This window comes from Bidens hawaiensis, unplaced genomic scaffold (genome assembly GCF_021521415.1).
Source record: "Bidens hawaiensis isolate Kalapana, Puna unplaced genomic scaffold, B.hawaiensis_p1.1 tig00042390_1, whole genome shotgun sequence".
NCBI classification, from domain to species: domain Eukaryota; kingdom Viridiplantae; phylum Streptophyta; class Magnoliopsida; order Asterales; family Asteraceae; genus Bidens; species Bidens hawaiensis.
In genome coordinates, this window is record NW_027497508.1 from 136,764 (window position 1) to 153,657 (window position 16,894).

General features: G+C 40.4%; 1 protein-coding gene across 1 annotated transcript; it reads left to right on the forward strand.

Moving 5' to 3' along the window:
* The first annotated feature begins 1,395 nt into the window (after window positions 1-1,395).
* On the forward strand, window positions 1,396-2,349 carry LOC143593585 (uncharacterized). The gene has a single exon (XM_077073176.1). The coding sequence runs from the start codon at window positions 1,396-1,398 to the stop codon at window positions 2,347-2,349; it is 954 nt and encodes a 317-aa protein (XP_076929291.1).
* The last annotated feature ends 14,545 nt before the right edge of the window (window positions 2,350-16,894 follow it).

The following is a 16,894-nucleotide window of genomic DNA, read 5'->3' on the forward strand; positions in this document are numbered from 1 at the left end:
TCTGAACAAATTCACTCGTATTTGCGACACTTTTAATATTGCCAACGTCACTCGTACCTTCATATTTTTCCATTTTCTCTGGAGGGTCGCGCTTCATCATGGCTGGAAAACCTTCCCCCTGGGTCCATCACTACATGGGAGAATCTTCAAGCTGAATTCCTTAAGAAATATTTTCCGCCATCTAAAGCCTCGCGACTTCGTGATCAGATCTGTTCCTTCCGCATGGAGCCTGACGAGCCATACTCTTTGGCTTGGGAAAGGTTCCATAATCTGCTTAGTAGATGCCCCCAACATGGTCTACTTGAATGGGCTGTAGTCGAGAAATTCTAAAACGGGATGACCTTTGAGATGCAGAAGAGATTTAATACGTCAGCTGGAGGAAACATGTTAGAGAAGTTGGATATAGATGAGTGTGAGTCATTGTTTGAGAGTTTTTCCCTAGCTAAGCAGCAGGAACCGTCCGCCCGAAGTACTTCTAAAATCACCACCTCTTCCGCTCGAGGTATTTATCAGGTCTCGAATGATACTAGCATCGCGGCTGCCTTAGAGGCAATGCAGAAGGATATCCGAGAATTGAAGAAGATTGCTCAGAAATGCGAAATCTGTCGCGGAGGGCACGATACGGTTGATTGTCCGGTCGATCAACAGGAGAAAGTAGACTACTTGGGTAATCAGAGTCGGGGAGCGAATGCCTACGGTAACTCAGGATGGAGAAATAACTCCAACGATGGTTGGAGGTCGGGAGGTAATGCTCAGGGTTTTAGGCAGGAGCAAGTTAGTGACCCAGAGGCAGCAGGAAGTTCGAGTGCGGGGAAGAGTAGCGGTATGGATCCGGATCTTAAGGAGCTTCTAACTAAGCAATCCACCATGCTTTCTCACCTTATTGACAGAGATAATAACACACAGCAGAGACTAGCTGAGCACGACACCCTATTAAAGAACCAGCAGTCGTCATTTTTGGAGATGTCTCGAAAGGTGGATGAGATGATAAAGCAGATGCTACCTATTAAACAGGTCGGAGCATTTCAGGGCAGCACGGAGCTTAACCCGAAGGCACAGTTGAAGGCGGTGACCACCCGTAGTGGTAGAGGAGGCGATCGAGAGCAGTCGCCGGCAGATTATGAGGAGCCGGTGGACGAGGAGATAGAGATGGAGACTCCTCTGAGGACGCACGAGAGGCGAGTCCCAGCAAGTACCGCGTAAAACGGTGAGTCTCCTGCGGAGAAAGTTATTGAGAAGAAGATTGAAGATAAGAAGAGTCCCGAAGTCGATCTTACTCGGGTTCCGTATCCTGCTCGTCTTCTACGGCAGAAGTATGCACAGGAATATGGACATTTCTTGGACATGTTTAAACAGCTAAAAATCAATCTTCCGTTTGTCGAGGCACTCCAGCATATGCCTAAATATGCAAAATTCCTAAAAGATCTTCTTTCAAACAAGAAGAAGCTAGAGGGGCTTTCGACAGTTTGTCTAAATGAAGGATGCTCTGCGGTAGTCCAGAACAAGCTGCCGGAGAAATTAGCAGACCCGGGACACTTCACGATCCCGTGTTTGTTTGGCAGCTCAACTGAGAGCTACGCGTTGGCCGATTTAGGTGCTAGCATAAATCTGATGCCATATTCTCTATATAAAAAGCTATACCTTGGCGAGCCAGTCCCGACGCGCATGAGTTTATCCTTGGCCGACCGCTCGGTCAAATATCCGCGGGGAATCGTGGAAAACGTTCTCGTTAAATTTGATAAATTCGTTTTTCCTGTGGATTTTGTTATTCTCGACATGGAGGCTGACGATCGGGTCCCACTCATTTTGGGACGACCCTTCCTGCGTACTGCTAAAGCGCTTATTGACGTCTTCGACGGCAAAATTACACTTCGTGTAGGGGAGGAGAACGTCACATACGATGTCGTCAAATCGATGAGGAACTCTAGTAGTCAGGACGATTCTGTTTACTTTCTTGACACGTTCATATCTCAGTTCGAGCGTTGTCTTGACTACATCTCTGGAGCAGATTTGCTCAATCAAGAGGACGAGGTTGATGTTCCTGCGGAGCACGACCTGAGCATTCTTGTTAGCTCACCTCCTGAATACCCCGAGGTGTTCAAGGTTGCCGATAGCACCGAGGGACCGAGGGAGAGACCATCGATAGAGGCACCACCGTCCCTCGAGCTTAAAGAGCTACCTCAACATTTGGAGTATGCTTTGTTGGACGGTGACGCTGATTTTCCCGTCATCATTTCTTCTCAGTTGACGAATGATGAGAAGTCGAGGTTGGTTGATGTGCTCAAGGCACACAAGCAGGCTATTGCGTGGAAACTCATGGACATTCAGGGCATCAGCCCGAACTATTGAACGCACAGGATACTCATGGAGGATGAGTACAAGCCTGTAATCCAGCCTCAGAGGAGGCTCAACCCTAACATGTCAGAGGTGGTCAAAAAGGAGGTTGTCAAACTCCTTGAAGCAGGCCTGATATATCCCATCTCCGATTCTTCATGGGTGAGTCCCGTTCAGGTCGTCCCTAAAAAGGGAGGGATGACAGTTGTCACTAACGAACGTAACGAGCTTATTCCGACTAGGACAGTCACAGGTTGGCGGGTGTGCATTGACTATATGAGACTTAACGATGCTACTAGGAAAGACCACTTCCCTCTTCCATTCATCGATCAAATGTTGGAGCGTCTTTAGGGACGACAGTTTTACTGTTTTCTTGATGGATTTTCAGGTTATTTCCAGATCCTGGTCGCACATGAGGATCAGGAAAAGACCACATTTACATGCCCATACGGTACCTTTGCGTACAAACGTATGCCTTTCGGTTTATGTAATGCTCCAGCGACTTTCCAACGTTGCATGGTAGCGATATTCCAGGACATGATCGAGAGTTCCATGGAGGTTTTCATGGACGATTTTTCGGTATATAGGGACTCATTCGATCAGTGTCTTCCTAATCTTGAAAAGATGATGAAGAGGTGCATAGAGACTAAGTTGATGTTGAACTAGGAGAAGTGCCACTTTATGGTGACTGAAGGCATTGTGCTCGGGCACAAGATTTCGCAAGACGGTATTGAGGTAGACAGAGCTAAAATCGACACTATCAGTAGACTTCCTCCACCGACTAGTGTGAAATCCGTTCGTAGATTTCTCGGGCATGCGGGTTTTTATCGTAGGTTCATTTGAGATTTTTCTAAGATCACCCGGCCCATGACTCGCCTTCTAAAGATGGACATCGCATTCGACTTTGATGTTGATTGTCTGAAGGCGTTTGACTTTCTCAATGGGCAGTTGGTTAACGCCCCTATCTTAGTAGCACCCGACTAGAGCTTACCCTTCGAGCTCATGTGCGACGCTAGTGATTTTGCAGTCGGGGCTGTTTTAGGTCAGCGGAAGGACAGGCACTTCCATCCTATCTATTACGTGAGTAAGACCCTCAATGATGCTCAGGAGAATTACACGACTACTGAGAAGGAGCTTCTAGCAGTGGTTTTCGCGTTCGACAAATTCCGTTCTTATCTCGTGCTATCCAAAACCATCGTTTATACTGATCATGCGGCATTGCGATACCTGTTCGCCAAGAAAGATGCCAAGCCTCGTCTGATACGATGGATTCTCTTGCTTTCCGAGTTCGATATTGAGATTAGAGATAAAAAGGGAGCGGAGAATGTTGTTGCGGATCACTTATCACGTCTGGAGGATCCGAAGAGAGAGGAGACTAGAGAGGATGCCATCGAGGATAAGTTTCCCCATGAGTCGTTGATGATGGTGAGAGTGAGATTTGAGAGAGAGCCAGTTTTGTACGTGAGTGCTGAAGAGGAGGGTCTGCCATGGTTCTCCGACATTGCGAATTATCTGGCCGAAGGAGTAGTGGTCAAAGGCATGAGTTATCAGCAGAGGAGGAAGTTTTTCGCAGACGCCAGCCACTACATATGGGATGCGCCGTATTTGTTTCGTGTAGGCGCCGATAGAGTGTTGAGGAGATGTGTGAGTAGAGAAGAGAGCCGTGAGATTCTTAGGCATTGTCATGAGGGTTTAACTGGAGGCCACCATGGTTCGTCTTCCACCGCTAGGAAAGTTCTAGATTCCGACTTTTATTGGCCATCGATATTCAAAGACTCACACGAGTTTGTAAGACAGTGTGACGCGTGTCAGCGCACTGGTAACATCTCATCCCGTAATGAGATGCCCCAAAACCCCATTCAGATTTGTGAGGTTTTCGACGTTTGGGGCATTGATTTCATGGGTCCGTTCCCTTCTTCTCGAGGGAATCGATACATTCTCGTGGCTATCGACTACGTTTCCAAGTGGGTTGAGGCTCAAGCCTTGCCCACTAACGACGCCCGGGTTGTAGTGGGATTCTTGAGGAGGTTGTTCTGTCGGTTTGGTACTCCCAAGGCCTTGATCAGTGATAGGGGCACACATTTCTGTAATGCCCAGACGGAGAAGGCGTTGGCATGGTATGGGGTCACCCACCGTTTGTCCAGCGCCTATCATGCACAGACGAGCGGGCAAGTGGAAAATGCAAACCGAGGAGTGAAGCGAATTCTGGAGAAAACTGTGGGCAAGAACTGAAAGGACTGGTCCGACAAGTTGGATGATGCACTTTGGGCATTTCATACAGCGTTTAAAACGCCTATTGGGACCACACCCTTTAGGATGGTTTACGGGAAAGCATGTCATCTACCGGTTGAGTTAGAGCATAGAGCATATTGGGCGTTGAGAGCCGTTAATCTTGACCTGACCCAAGCTGCGAAAAACCGGTATCTCCAAATTCATGAGGTTGAGGAGCTGAGAGATGAGGCGTATGCGAGATCATGGATTTATAAGGAGCGTACGAAGGCGTTACACGATCGAAAGTTGAGGAAAGTGAAAGAGTTCAAGTGTGGGGATCGTGTGTTGGTTTATAATTTTCGTCTGAAGTTATTTCCAGGTAAGCTTAGATCGAGATGGGTTGGTCCATACACAGTCAAAGCCGCATTTCCGCATGGTGTTGTTGAGTTAGTTGATCTTGAGGGGAGAGCGTAGAAGGTGAACGGCCAGAGGTTAAAGCATTTATCGGTGGGTCGGCTGATTCGGTCGAGGAAGATGTATTTTTCCTCGACATCCCTACTTTGATTGCTTGATAGGGATAGACCTCGGGAAATACCCGAGTGTAGAGTTTGTATAATTTTTATTTGCTTTCTTTTATTTTTCTATTTTGAGTCAGTTTTAAGTTTTTAGAGTCTGTTTGATGTCTGCTTTGGGTGCTTTGAGCCTTGTTTTGCAGGTTTGGATACTTTCGTTCGTACTCAAGCTCCATTCGGACGGGGACATTCTAGCTGATTTGATTGTATAGGGTACCCAAAAGCTGCGGCCGCGAATGAAATGTTATACGGTCGCTTTATTGGAACATGACATACGCATATCATTGCCATATTACCAGGGGAGTCTGTTCCATTTTCTTTATGCGTTGTTTTATTTTATTTTATTTCTGCTTTATTTTTGTCTTTTTCTTGTCTCCCATTGAGGACAATGTGAAATTTAAGTGTGGGGCTGGGAAACTGACGTTTTTAGATTTTTATATAAAAAAAATTCAAAAAAAAATAGATAAATAAAAAAACAAAAAAAAAGTTATATAAAAAAAATTGAAAAACTTAAAAAAAAAATGTCCCGAAAATTTATTTTGCGCGTAATGGAAAATGATATTATTGTTTAAGGTTGATCTTTTAAAACTACTATTATATATGAGATCAAATAACAGATAGCGCACTTAATTTGGGATGTGTCGGTAGGCCCTACTAGTTTTGATAGTCCTCTTTAACAGATTTTATATATCTAATAATTTGAAAAACGGTGAAACCGAATTTCAATGCTTAGGGAGGATTACCATAATCTAAAAACTTTGAGATGGTAAGACTTAGATGCACTCAAACCAGCACACCACCACATGTCCATCTTTCTACGAGCTTAGAAAATAGTTATATATTTAGGGTGATATAAAAAAAAGAAAAAAAATAGAAAAAAAAGAGAAAAAAAAGAAAGAAAGAAAAAAGTATGTTTTGAAAGTGTATTCCAAGAATTGGTCCAAAAAGCAAATGAATTGAGCAAGTTATGTATTGTAAAATGCCAAAGAAGCATTCTCAAAGTTAGTAAAAGAGGCCAAAGATGCACATACTAGACGGGACTTAGAGTTTACGTGTTACCAAGGGGATAGTGACTCTGAGGATACACTATTGGGGCTCGAAGGTTCTTAGTCAATAAATATTTTTTAAGGAATATTTAGGACAAAGTACAATAATATTTAGGGTATGCTCGTACGGTCTCCACATGACCATTCATCCATCAAATTTCACAGAGTGCATCTAATTAGTACTATCAACGAGTCCTTGGCTTAGGGTGATTTGTCGAACCAATCTGCTTCGACTCTATTTCTTATAGCTCTCTTTGTCTAAGATGGGGTAGGTGTAGCCATAGCTTTTGAACTTTAAAACGTTTATGCAATTGGGGGCTTGATAAGCTGGTGGCTGGGTTTAAGTGGACAACAATATCGGCAATCGCGGTTTTTGCGTTTATCTATGCTTAAAAGATAACCTATATGTTTTAAAGATCGATTTTGAATTATGATTCCATTGCATTATATATTTTTCGAGGACAAAAAAAGTTTAAGTGTGGAGATATTTGATGTGGTCAAAAATTTACATATTATTATATATATTCCCTACTATTTTCAAGTACTTTTGAGCCATATTTTTTATTGAAAATTATTATCAATTGGTTCATATTATGATTTTAAAGGTTTGATGTTTGAACGAGCTTAAATAGAGTACTTTTACTATACTTGAGATCAACGAGCAAAGAATTGAATCAATATTTTATGTTATTATTATTAAGATCATTATTATTATTACTAAAGTTTAAAAAGCATCTCGGGAAGAAAAAAAATGTGTAATAATAATAATATAATCCAAGTGAATGCTTTATATTCATCCATATGTATTAATTCGTATGTATTGTTTTTATTTTATCAGCCCAGGAGAAGCCCACTTCAAAATTAATGATAGATACAAACGTCATTTAGGTTTAAAGGGGGTTTCTTGGTAACGCAAAAAAAAAGCAAGAGTTGGTTACGGGTTTTTACTTGGAGAAAAAGAAATTAAAAGATCATTATTATTGTTATAAAGAAAACCCTACGTGGGTTTTTCTTTGGTGGGAGCCGCAAGATTTAGCTTAAGCATAATATTATTATTTTGACTCTGAGCCTCCATATATTATCATTATTGTTGGGTTCTTGGGAGGGGAGCCGCCCACCAATACACAAGTGGGCACAAGAAGTCTTCTATGAAGTGTGGACAGCGAACAAAGCAGAACAAGCATTATTATTATTAGTTTAGTTTGGGAGCTATTCATCGCAGGAATTTAAGCAACAATTTTGTGTTCGGGTTCACGTCTACTTCAAGATTGGTTTGATTTTATTATCTTTATTATGAACTCTGTTATTGAACATATATATTTTATTGTTTTGAACATGGTTGTTGGCTAAACTCTTTTAGTTATCTAGGCTTGTGATGATGTTTTGTTGATTGCTTTGGACTTGTCGGTTTGCGGGTTTTGTTTATGGGATTTTGATTAATTAAAAGTTTGATCATATTTATTGGATGTGTCTCATGCGTATTTATTTTTAATTTGTGTCTAAATGAATGTTTCACATGTTACTTTATTGAATGTCATTCAATTATAGGTTGCATGTTAGGGTTGTTTACTGTGTGTTTGCAACTTGTTTATGGTTTATTGAGCTCATTTACCATAGAAACTGATTTTTGGCATATTATTAGAAGTTTATATTCTTACCTACTTAGATATCCGACGGGTGATAAGTTGTCGGGTTTGTCTGCGTTGTTAGGGTTTTAGGTTAAATTATCTGACAGGAGGTTTGCCTATTTTTGCCTTAATTTCACTGTTTACCTGTGTCCTTTAGACTGTTCAAAAACCACCCCGTGTACTTAGGTGCATTGAGATAGTGAAACTGACGAGTTAGCTATTTTCTAGGGTAATTAATCATAGTTGGTGAACTGACAGGTGAACCAATAAGCCGGTGTTTTTACATGATCTCTAAGATTTCTTTTTAGGTGACACCTTGAGAGTGATTAAGGATCCATTAAGTTTCCTAGAGCTTAATACCTTTAAATTCCCGGTTCTCATAGCATTTTCTCGTAACCGATAAAAGCCCGAGTCGTCACAATTCGGATTCCTTGCCTAGGTAACTCTTGCTCTCATTTGAATTTACTAAAGTTTTACTCGGTAATTTATTTTTCTAGTTTACTTTTATTTAATTAAGTAATTAGATTAATTATTAGTTTTTAAAATAAAATAAATAAGAATACAAAAATATATATTTTCTTAATTTTTAATTTAATTAGATTTTAGAACTAGTCTCGTTATTTAAATTAGTGTCTCTAGGGTTCGATATTCCCGGTCTTCCCATAGCTATTCTACACCCGATAGGTTCACTTGCCTGTTGCTAGTGGTTTGGTTTAGGGTATTCTAGGTTTTTATTACTCGTTGTGCTTGGTCATTATTTGCTACAATTTTATATACCACTTCGTGCACATCAGTCGTAAATATTATTAAGTAAATAAACAATAATTATATATAAAATAAAAGAATTATACGAATACATCGAAACGTCAAAATGAATCGTTGGCGAACGTATAAATATATACAACGAACTTGATTTACATTAATATTAATACATATAAAAATCGAAAATTTAAAATGGGTCGGGTTTTCGGGTTTGAAAAGTAACGAATATTATAGTGGTGGCCTTCGAATCTTGCTTGCGGGTCAAACCTACAGTCGAATGTGAAGGGTTAGTAGCACCAACTGATAACTCTCCTCCACAGAGTGACAACTCTTCGCTAGACGAGAGGAGTACTATCACTCCACTCGAAGTAGCGGCAGTTTTAGGTCGGGGTTGAAGAATACCTTCACACTTTGAGAAAAACTCCTCACCTTGAGCATACATCGCTTCGGAGACAATAGGCTCCGGAGTAAGTGTGGAGGAGAAAAGAAAATTATTCCGTGTACATTCCAAGAAAGGTACGTCATGGCGTGTAATCGGGCGACGCACCATCATGCCCCCACCTTGTCCAAAAGAGTGGAGAGAATCGTACCTTCGCCTGCAATTGACAAAATGTCATAAAAGAATACTGAGAATCAGAAATGATTACAAGTACAAACTCACTTCCGTCAGAAATTTCATAATAAGGCTCCAAGGTAGGGAACGACCATAAGCGACTCATATTGGCATGTACCATCGCCCCTTCATGGATAGGACGCATGGGTGTCGGCGTTTTGGTTAAAGTAAGAAACCAGACACAACCTTCATATTCGGAAGCAAGGACTTCCGGTAGTTTATCCTTCGGCTTCCGGTGAGTCATTGTAAATAGGATAACATCTTCCCGAATCCATAAAAATTTTGACTTCCACCCGTGAATACTGCGAAGCCATTCGAAGCCAATAGATCCCTTGCTGGTGGTAGCAAAACCATACCAACCTTCACGAAAGGGCATCTTGTAAAGTACGGCAAACATGCCGATGGACGGTTCATAATTGTGCGCTTGACAGCAGAACTCGAAGTGTCGAATTCTTAACATCCCGAAAGGATGAATCTAGGATAAGTGAATCCCGTATGCTGTCAAGACTGATTGCACGAATTTTGTCACGGGCAATCGGAGATTCCCAGTCGTAAAGTGGTCTAAGTAAACGGCCATCTTCTTTGCCGGGGCCTCCCATTCCGATGGAAAATCGTATACATTTTTAACGTCTTTGAAGTCCTTCTCTTCAATATCACACCCGACTTCATTAATAGCGGGGGGATTTTTCTTCTGGCCTGCCATTTGATATGGTTGAAGAATATAAAGAAGGATGTAGTAAAGCAAAGATCTGAGAGTTCTTTGATATGGTTGAAAGAGAAAATCTGAAAGTGATAAGAATGGACTGGAGACATCAAAGGCTTATTTATACCCATCGCAATTAATGCGACCGAGGAAAGAGAAAATGCGGACCATGGGATGACTGACACGTCAGGCGGGAGATTCGAAAAAGTGTTTACAGGCTGTTAAACAGGCGTTTTACACGTCTTGTCAGCCATCGCCTAAAATTCTCTCTCCGCCACGTCATCAATACTATCCAACTTGCACAAGTTCAAAAATTTAAAAATATCTGGCAAAAGATATTATGCTACAATCAAGAATATTCACAAGGAAAAAATTCTTTATATTGATATCCAAAAGTGATTACAAAATACGGAAAGAAAATTACAAGTCCTAGTTCCTACATCTGTCCTATGGGTTAGGGGCCGAGGTGTTTTCCGGAGCATTTTGAACATATCCTCAGACTCATCGTCTTCAGATTCATCATCTATATATACCCGCAACTGCTTCACGCCGTCCTCGGCCGAGGCAAATTCCGGAAGCATATGTTGCAGCGGGAAGATTGGTCATCATATTCTTTGACCCGCATATCAAGTTCCTGCTTCGCATCATGGCCATGAAGCAGATGGCTCTCAATAGGTTGTTCAGACTGAGCAAATTCCAACCCTTCATTAAAGCCTTTCACCCGGCCAACTCCTTCTGAAGCAGTTGTCAGATTCACGAAGCAATCAGTAAGCTCCGTGCTCCTCTTGATATGATGGATGACCTATAAACGAAATTTGTCAACATCATGAAAGCAAATACACAAAAAGATAAACAATTTATGAGGAAAACTTACAGAGTCAAGTCCGCGGTTGAGGAACCACTGTCTTTCCCATTCAGCATGCTCCGCCCGGCCTCGAAGTTCTTGTAACTCGGCAGAGGCACGGTTGTCTGCTTCAGTCTAGGATTGCAGCAGGGAGTCATATGCGGACTGCATCTCAGAAGCAGTCTTGTCTTTGAGCTCTGATTGATCCCTCTGCAACTTCAACTCATCTTCGAGCTCTCCGATCCGGATGTTTTGATGAGACACTTCTTCCTGTGCCTTCGCCAAATCATCCTTTCTCCTTTGAGTTTCAGCTCGAGCAGCTTCGAGAGTGGCATTAGACCTCTCACAAGCTTCTTTCCAACCCTGAGCAGCAGCAGCACTTCGTTCTTTCTCTTGTTTGAGTGCAGCCTCGGCGTCGATTTGCTTCCACCTAGCTGCACTCGCTGCTTGGCGCTGTACTTCAGCATCCTTCTCCGCAGCCTTAACAGCTTCGGAAGCTGCACCCAGCTTCCCGCCCATCGTACGCCACTCCCGTAAGATTTCTTGACAACAAGCTAAGCTGTTAGTCAGAGAAATGGATAAATCGGTGTGTTCTTGGCGGGGAGCGAGTTTGATGGTACGCCATTTCAACGGGTGGCATGCAGAGTTTCACAAAACTCATGCAAGTCTCGGGATGAGACACCTGAGACCCATTGACAATATCTCAAGGAGGGACAAACAAGTCAAAATCGGTTCCCAAAACGGCATCCCCAAAGTATTGGGAGCCTGAGGTCTCGAGACAGACGGGAGTCGCCGATGATTGTTGCGGAGCACCTTGTGAGGAACCCCCTCCGGCCTCATGGACAGTTGGTCCGAATAAAAAATCACCTCCTCCGCCCGTCATAAAAGGCGAAGAGGTAGTATAAAATTGAGGAGGAGGTCGCGGAGGAGATTCATGAATCCTGAAGCCTTCTGCAGTGACTCCAGGGTTATCATTCTGAGAACCAGTGGTTCCCCCACCCTGGAAGAGATAATCCAGTGATTCGTTAACTATTGGTTAAACGTTGGACCCCTCCGCGTTTGTTTCGGTCGGAGGGGTAGCAGGTCTGTCCGCCTCCTTCTCTGGGGGAGGGGACAGTTGTTTCTCAACGTTTGGTGTTGGTGTCGGCATGTGTTTAGAAGTTGCATTGTGTGGTTACTGTCCTCATGACACACTAGTTCTTTTAACATAATCATGTGAATTGTTGCAGCAAGGGTTGTTTCGGAAGCTTTTATTCTAACAACGTACGGCGTTGTGAGCCTCACTTTATTCACGTTTTGAGCGACAACGAGAGGTTACGAGTTTGACGATCACTGGATTTGGTGGCTTTTCTTGTGTGGTGCTATTAATTATAGCGCTTATTGTAACCCCTTTCATTCAGGTCCAAACCTTACTCTTATGTTATATCTAGAGATTAACCATCCACGTTAGTAACTATATCTTATGTCACACTCTAATCATTATAAGTTATAATCATACAAACTTTCAAATTAGATGTGGTTTAAAGTGGAACATTTGGTATATAGTGTATATTATAACTTATGGGTAAGATAGTACTATCGAGTTTAGTGACCAAATGACACATTAAAGGTACTATATTACTAAGGTCGAACATTAGACCATGTGTAGTCGTAAAGCTCCACTACCAGGGGTTATGCACCACGTGGCGCCCAGTCAGAGTTATGGTTTTGTACAAAAACAGGCTGTAATCATAACTCTCCACTACCAGGGGTTATGCGCCACGTGGCGCCCAGTCATTATCAATTTTATTATAATCCAACGGCTCCAAATGGCCCCAATAGCTATTTTTTTGGATTTGTGTGCCATTTCTTGCGTTTTGTATACAACGCAGCCAAAATAACATATCCTATAACGCAGGGGGGCGGTGTACCCTCCGCGTTTTCGGTCAAAACGTTGGTGGCAACTTTGCCACTACACATGGTCTTAAAACAATACAAGTGAAAACGTACAGTCCTTATGATAAAGGTTGTATTGAATATTTTAGTGTTGAGTGATGACCCAAATTACTTGTGCCGTGCAGAAGGATCGCAAAGTTAACACGTGCCATAATACACGCCTTTTTTCCCCTTTCTTTCATGTTGCAGTATATAGATGCATTTTGTTTTCTAATTTGCTTGCTTTAATACTTCGACAGATATTCTTTCTTCTGGTTAACATTTCAATGATGATATATGCTAGTCTATTTGCAATAGCATTGGTGATCAAGCGATACACATATGATGAGTACATTTGGGCTGTCGCGGCTCTATACCTAGATAGTATCCATCTTTTTTGGTTATTTTGTTTACATCCTTAAAGCCATAGCGAGATAATGGTAGTTGTAGTCTGTTCATGTATTAAATGATGAATTTGATCGGTTTAGGAAATTTTAAAACTGTAGTGAAAGGTATGGTTTATGGTTTAGAATCAAAACCGACCAGACCAAACCTAACTGGACCTTAAGTTTTTAGAATACATACTTTCTTAGAAATTTTTGATGAGTTTATGCGATATATATATATATAAATTTACTGATTACTAATTATTGAAAAAGTATTATCAACTTGGTAATTTGTTAAAACTTTACAATATGTTAAAGTCAAAAATGTTAAGTGTTAGAATGTGATACATCATACATGTTTATTCAAATTTGACATTATAGAGTTGTTTGGAATTAGATTTAAAAGTGTTTATTATGGACTAGTGTTCATTTTAAAACACATCTGTGCAAGCAATAGTTGTTTTTGTTGACCAGCTCTTTATATATACTATGTTTCAAAACTATGTTTTTCATTATTTATATATTTTGATCAGCCGTTTGGATTTTTACTTGTTAACATAATCCACTTGCTATAGTTATATTTGTTGAAATACATGCTTATAGTTCTAATAATTCAATAAACATAATAATAATTATATATATACAATTTGCAACATTCTGTTGCATCAGAGATTGTACACTGTTGTTTGAGTTGTACACTTTGCATTATAACTTGAACTTTTGTTTTATCGTTGATGTCTCTTTACTTGCTGTTTCCCGTTTTCTCTGCCCAAACGGTTGGCTCCGGTCACCACTGCTCACGACGTAGATTTGTGAACACTAGGCGATGGTGGTGGCCTGGTCTCCGGCTTCCAAGGTTCTTGGCCGCGACGGTTGCGATTTACAGAAGCGAGCGTGGCATTTGTCGCCAACTGTAAAATCTCGGTCGAATTATTTGTTTGCGTTGACGGTGGCTTTCACGATGGCCTTGGAAGCCGCTTGACGGTTGACCACTTCTGGCATCAGCTTAAGGTAATATTTAATTAATTATCTGCTTATTTGTGCCATAAGAATCGTTGTTTGTTGGAGTTGTACCTTCTGATTTAACTGATATTCATTTTCCCATTTGTGGTTGGTGATTTTTGTTTTTGTCAATAGCTGATTTCAGTTTCAGTTAGGTTTTTTGCTTGATAGATATTCTTTTCTGGTCAAATGGCCTTTTGATTTGGGATTATTCATCAACCAAAAACAAACATGTTTCCTTTTGATTATTGACAATTGTTTGCATACTATCACAAATCACAAAATGCCTTTTATCAAGTGAAAGTTGAAAACAATTTGATGTAAACAAAATAATGAAATTCCATTATCAAAATCATTGTGTGCAATTCTTTTATATAAAGTTATATTTCATTATTAATACTTTTGAGCTTCAGTAGATGTAGTACCAATGTGACTGCACTTGCACCTTTTTGAAACAATTATAGCATTTCGCTGCATCATATGTTCATTGTGGAATTTATAATACTGAAATCAATTATGTATATTGTAAGTCACAAAGTTTTATAAGTTTCCATAAACAATAGAAAATTATCTAGGACTCCCTTTTGGTGTTAGGATTCATGACCATTACACTTTAGTTATTAATCCGAGTTTTATTATTATTTTTTGACAGATTCATAGGATAATGGTTGCCGCAATGACATTCAATTAGTTCTATAGAGTGAAACAAAATTGTTTGGATCCGTATGTTCGAGCGGCAATTCGGTTGTCGCTATGAAAGGAACACCACTACAGTAAAAGGAACACTACTACATTACAATTCGGTTACAACCATGTTACCGACCTGAGCCCCCGGTTGACAATTTTATACGCCTCTCTTTTCGTTGTAGCTTCTTAGCGTTTAGTTTTTTTATTACATTACGAGATCCGTATGTGGTTGTGATGATGATCCACACTTCGGTGTGGCGGCTTATATTTCAACCATGGTGTTGACCTGAGCCTATCGTGATTACACCTGGTAAGATTCCTTCTATGGTTGTGATGATACTTCAGTTTTGCCGTAGCAACGTGCATCGCAACCATGATGCCGTATTGAGCCTTGGGTTGACAATTATATTTTAAAATTATTACGGGCCAGCAGCAACGGGTTTGGGTCCGATACTATGGTTTTTTTTAACATTCACCCGCTGTAACGCGCGGAGTCGAATATTCTAGTTCAATAACATAATCCATGGGCTTGGGGGGCTTGGGGGCTTGGAGCTTAATGAAGCGTTTGGGCATGTAGCAGTTCTCAAGTAACAGTTTGGGCCTCTCAAGGTCTGGCCAATGAGATTCAATTATATGACAAACTAAGACTAGGGATTTTCGGCTACCACGTATATAGTATATGTTTTCTAGTTTTTTTTTTGGTTCGATATATTTTCTAGGGTTTCATCCATATGATTTAAGAATGTTCATAAGATTCATCATATTGAGATTTGTTAGTCGTGCCTTATGGTGTTTATCGCAATAACAGTTGAACAAATCTAGCTTCTTGACAATGTCTATATATATATATATATATTCATCTTCACCGTATTTACAGGGGCGAACATACCACAAGGCCAGCCGTAGCCTCCCCTAAGGCTCAAATTTTTACGGGTAGTGTAAAAAAAAATTGACCGATTTTCGTGTTTCGTTACGGCTGGAAAAAATTACGTTACCGCTAAGATTTTAAGTCCAACCAATATATGTTTTAAACCCAATCAAAAACCAAAGCCCAAACAAAAAAACCCATTAACCAAACCCAACCCAACCCAACAAATCCCATTAATGGATTAAAAGCTTTGATTTTAAGAGATAATCCATCAACAAATTACATACATTGTTTGCTCATCAACTTCAGTTAGTGATTGTGACTGTTGCAAAAAAACATACAGGTGTTAAAGAATTTTATGAATCTCTTGGCATGGTTGTTATTACGGTTGGTGCTTCTTGCAAAAGAAAAGATATGATGTTGGAGTTAAAAAGTGAGATGGTGAAAAATGAAATTTTTCGTGGTTAGATTTAAACATGAAAAGGATTAAATCAAGAGTTTTCCCTTGCACGAGCCGGAGACACGCGATGGGGTTCTCATCATAGAACAATAACAAGTTTGTTAAAATTATTCCCGGAAGTTGTTGAGGTGCTTCAATTTATTAAATTAGATGGAGATAGTGTGAAACAAAAATCTAATGCGAAAAGCATTCTATCATATTTTAAGACTCTTGAATTTGTGTTTTATATACACTTGTTGGACGAAATTTTAGGCCTCGCAAATGCTTTATCAAAACATCTTCAAAAAAAAGTCAAGATTTGTTGGAAGCGTCTAAGTTGATAAGAGGGACAAATCGAGCGTTGAATAATCTAAGACAAACTAGATTTGACAAGATGTTGGCAAAAGTTACATCTTTTGTGAAAAAAACAAGATTAAGATGTTAGATATGGAGGAAAGTTATGGTAATCAAAGAAACCGGAAGTATGTCATTACTAATCGACATCATTTTGAGGTTGAAGTTTTTAACACGGTCTTGGATATGCAAATTCAAGAACATGGAAATAGATTTAGTGAGGTTTCAACTACTTTGTTAGAAATAATATGTCGGGTTTAAATCCTTGTGATTCGTTTTCCAAGTTTGACATATCTAAGATAGTGGCTTTTTCAGAGATGTATCCGAATGATTTTACAAACGAAGAAAGAGGGTGTATTCCGGGTGATCTTACGACCTTTTATTACACTTTAAAGGAAGATGATAAATTTGCAAAACTGGGTGGAATGGGTGATCTTGCTCGTGTAATGGTTTAAACTGGAAAACACACAACTTTTCATTTGGTTTATCGAATATTGAAGTTAGCATTGGTTTTACCGGTTGCAACTGCAA

Excerpts from the sequence above, each read along its gene's own strand:
- LOC143593585 (XM_077073176.1), top strand. The coding sequence starts at position 1,396 with ATGCCTAAATATGCAAAATTCCTAAAAGATCTTCTTTCAAACAAGAAG.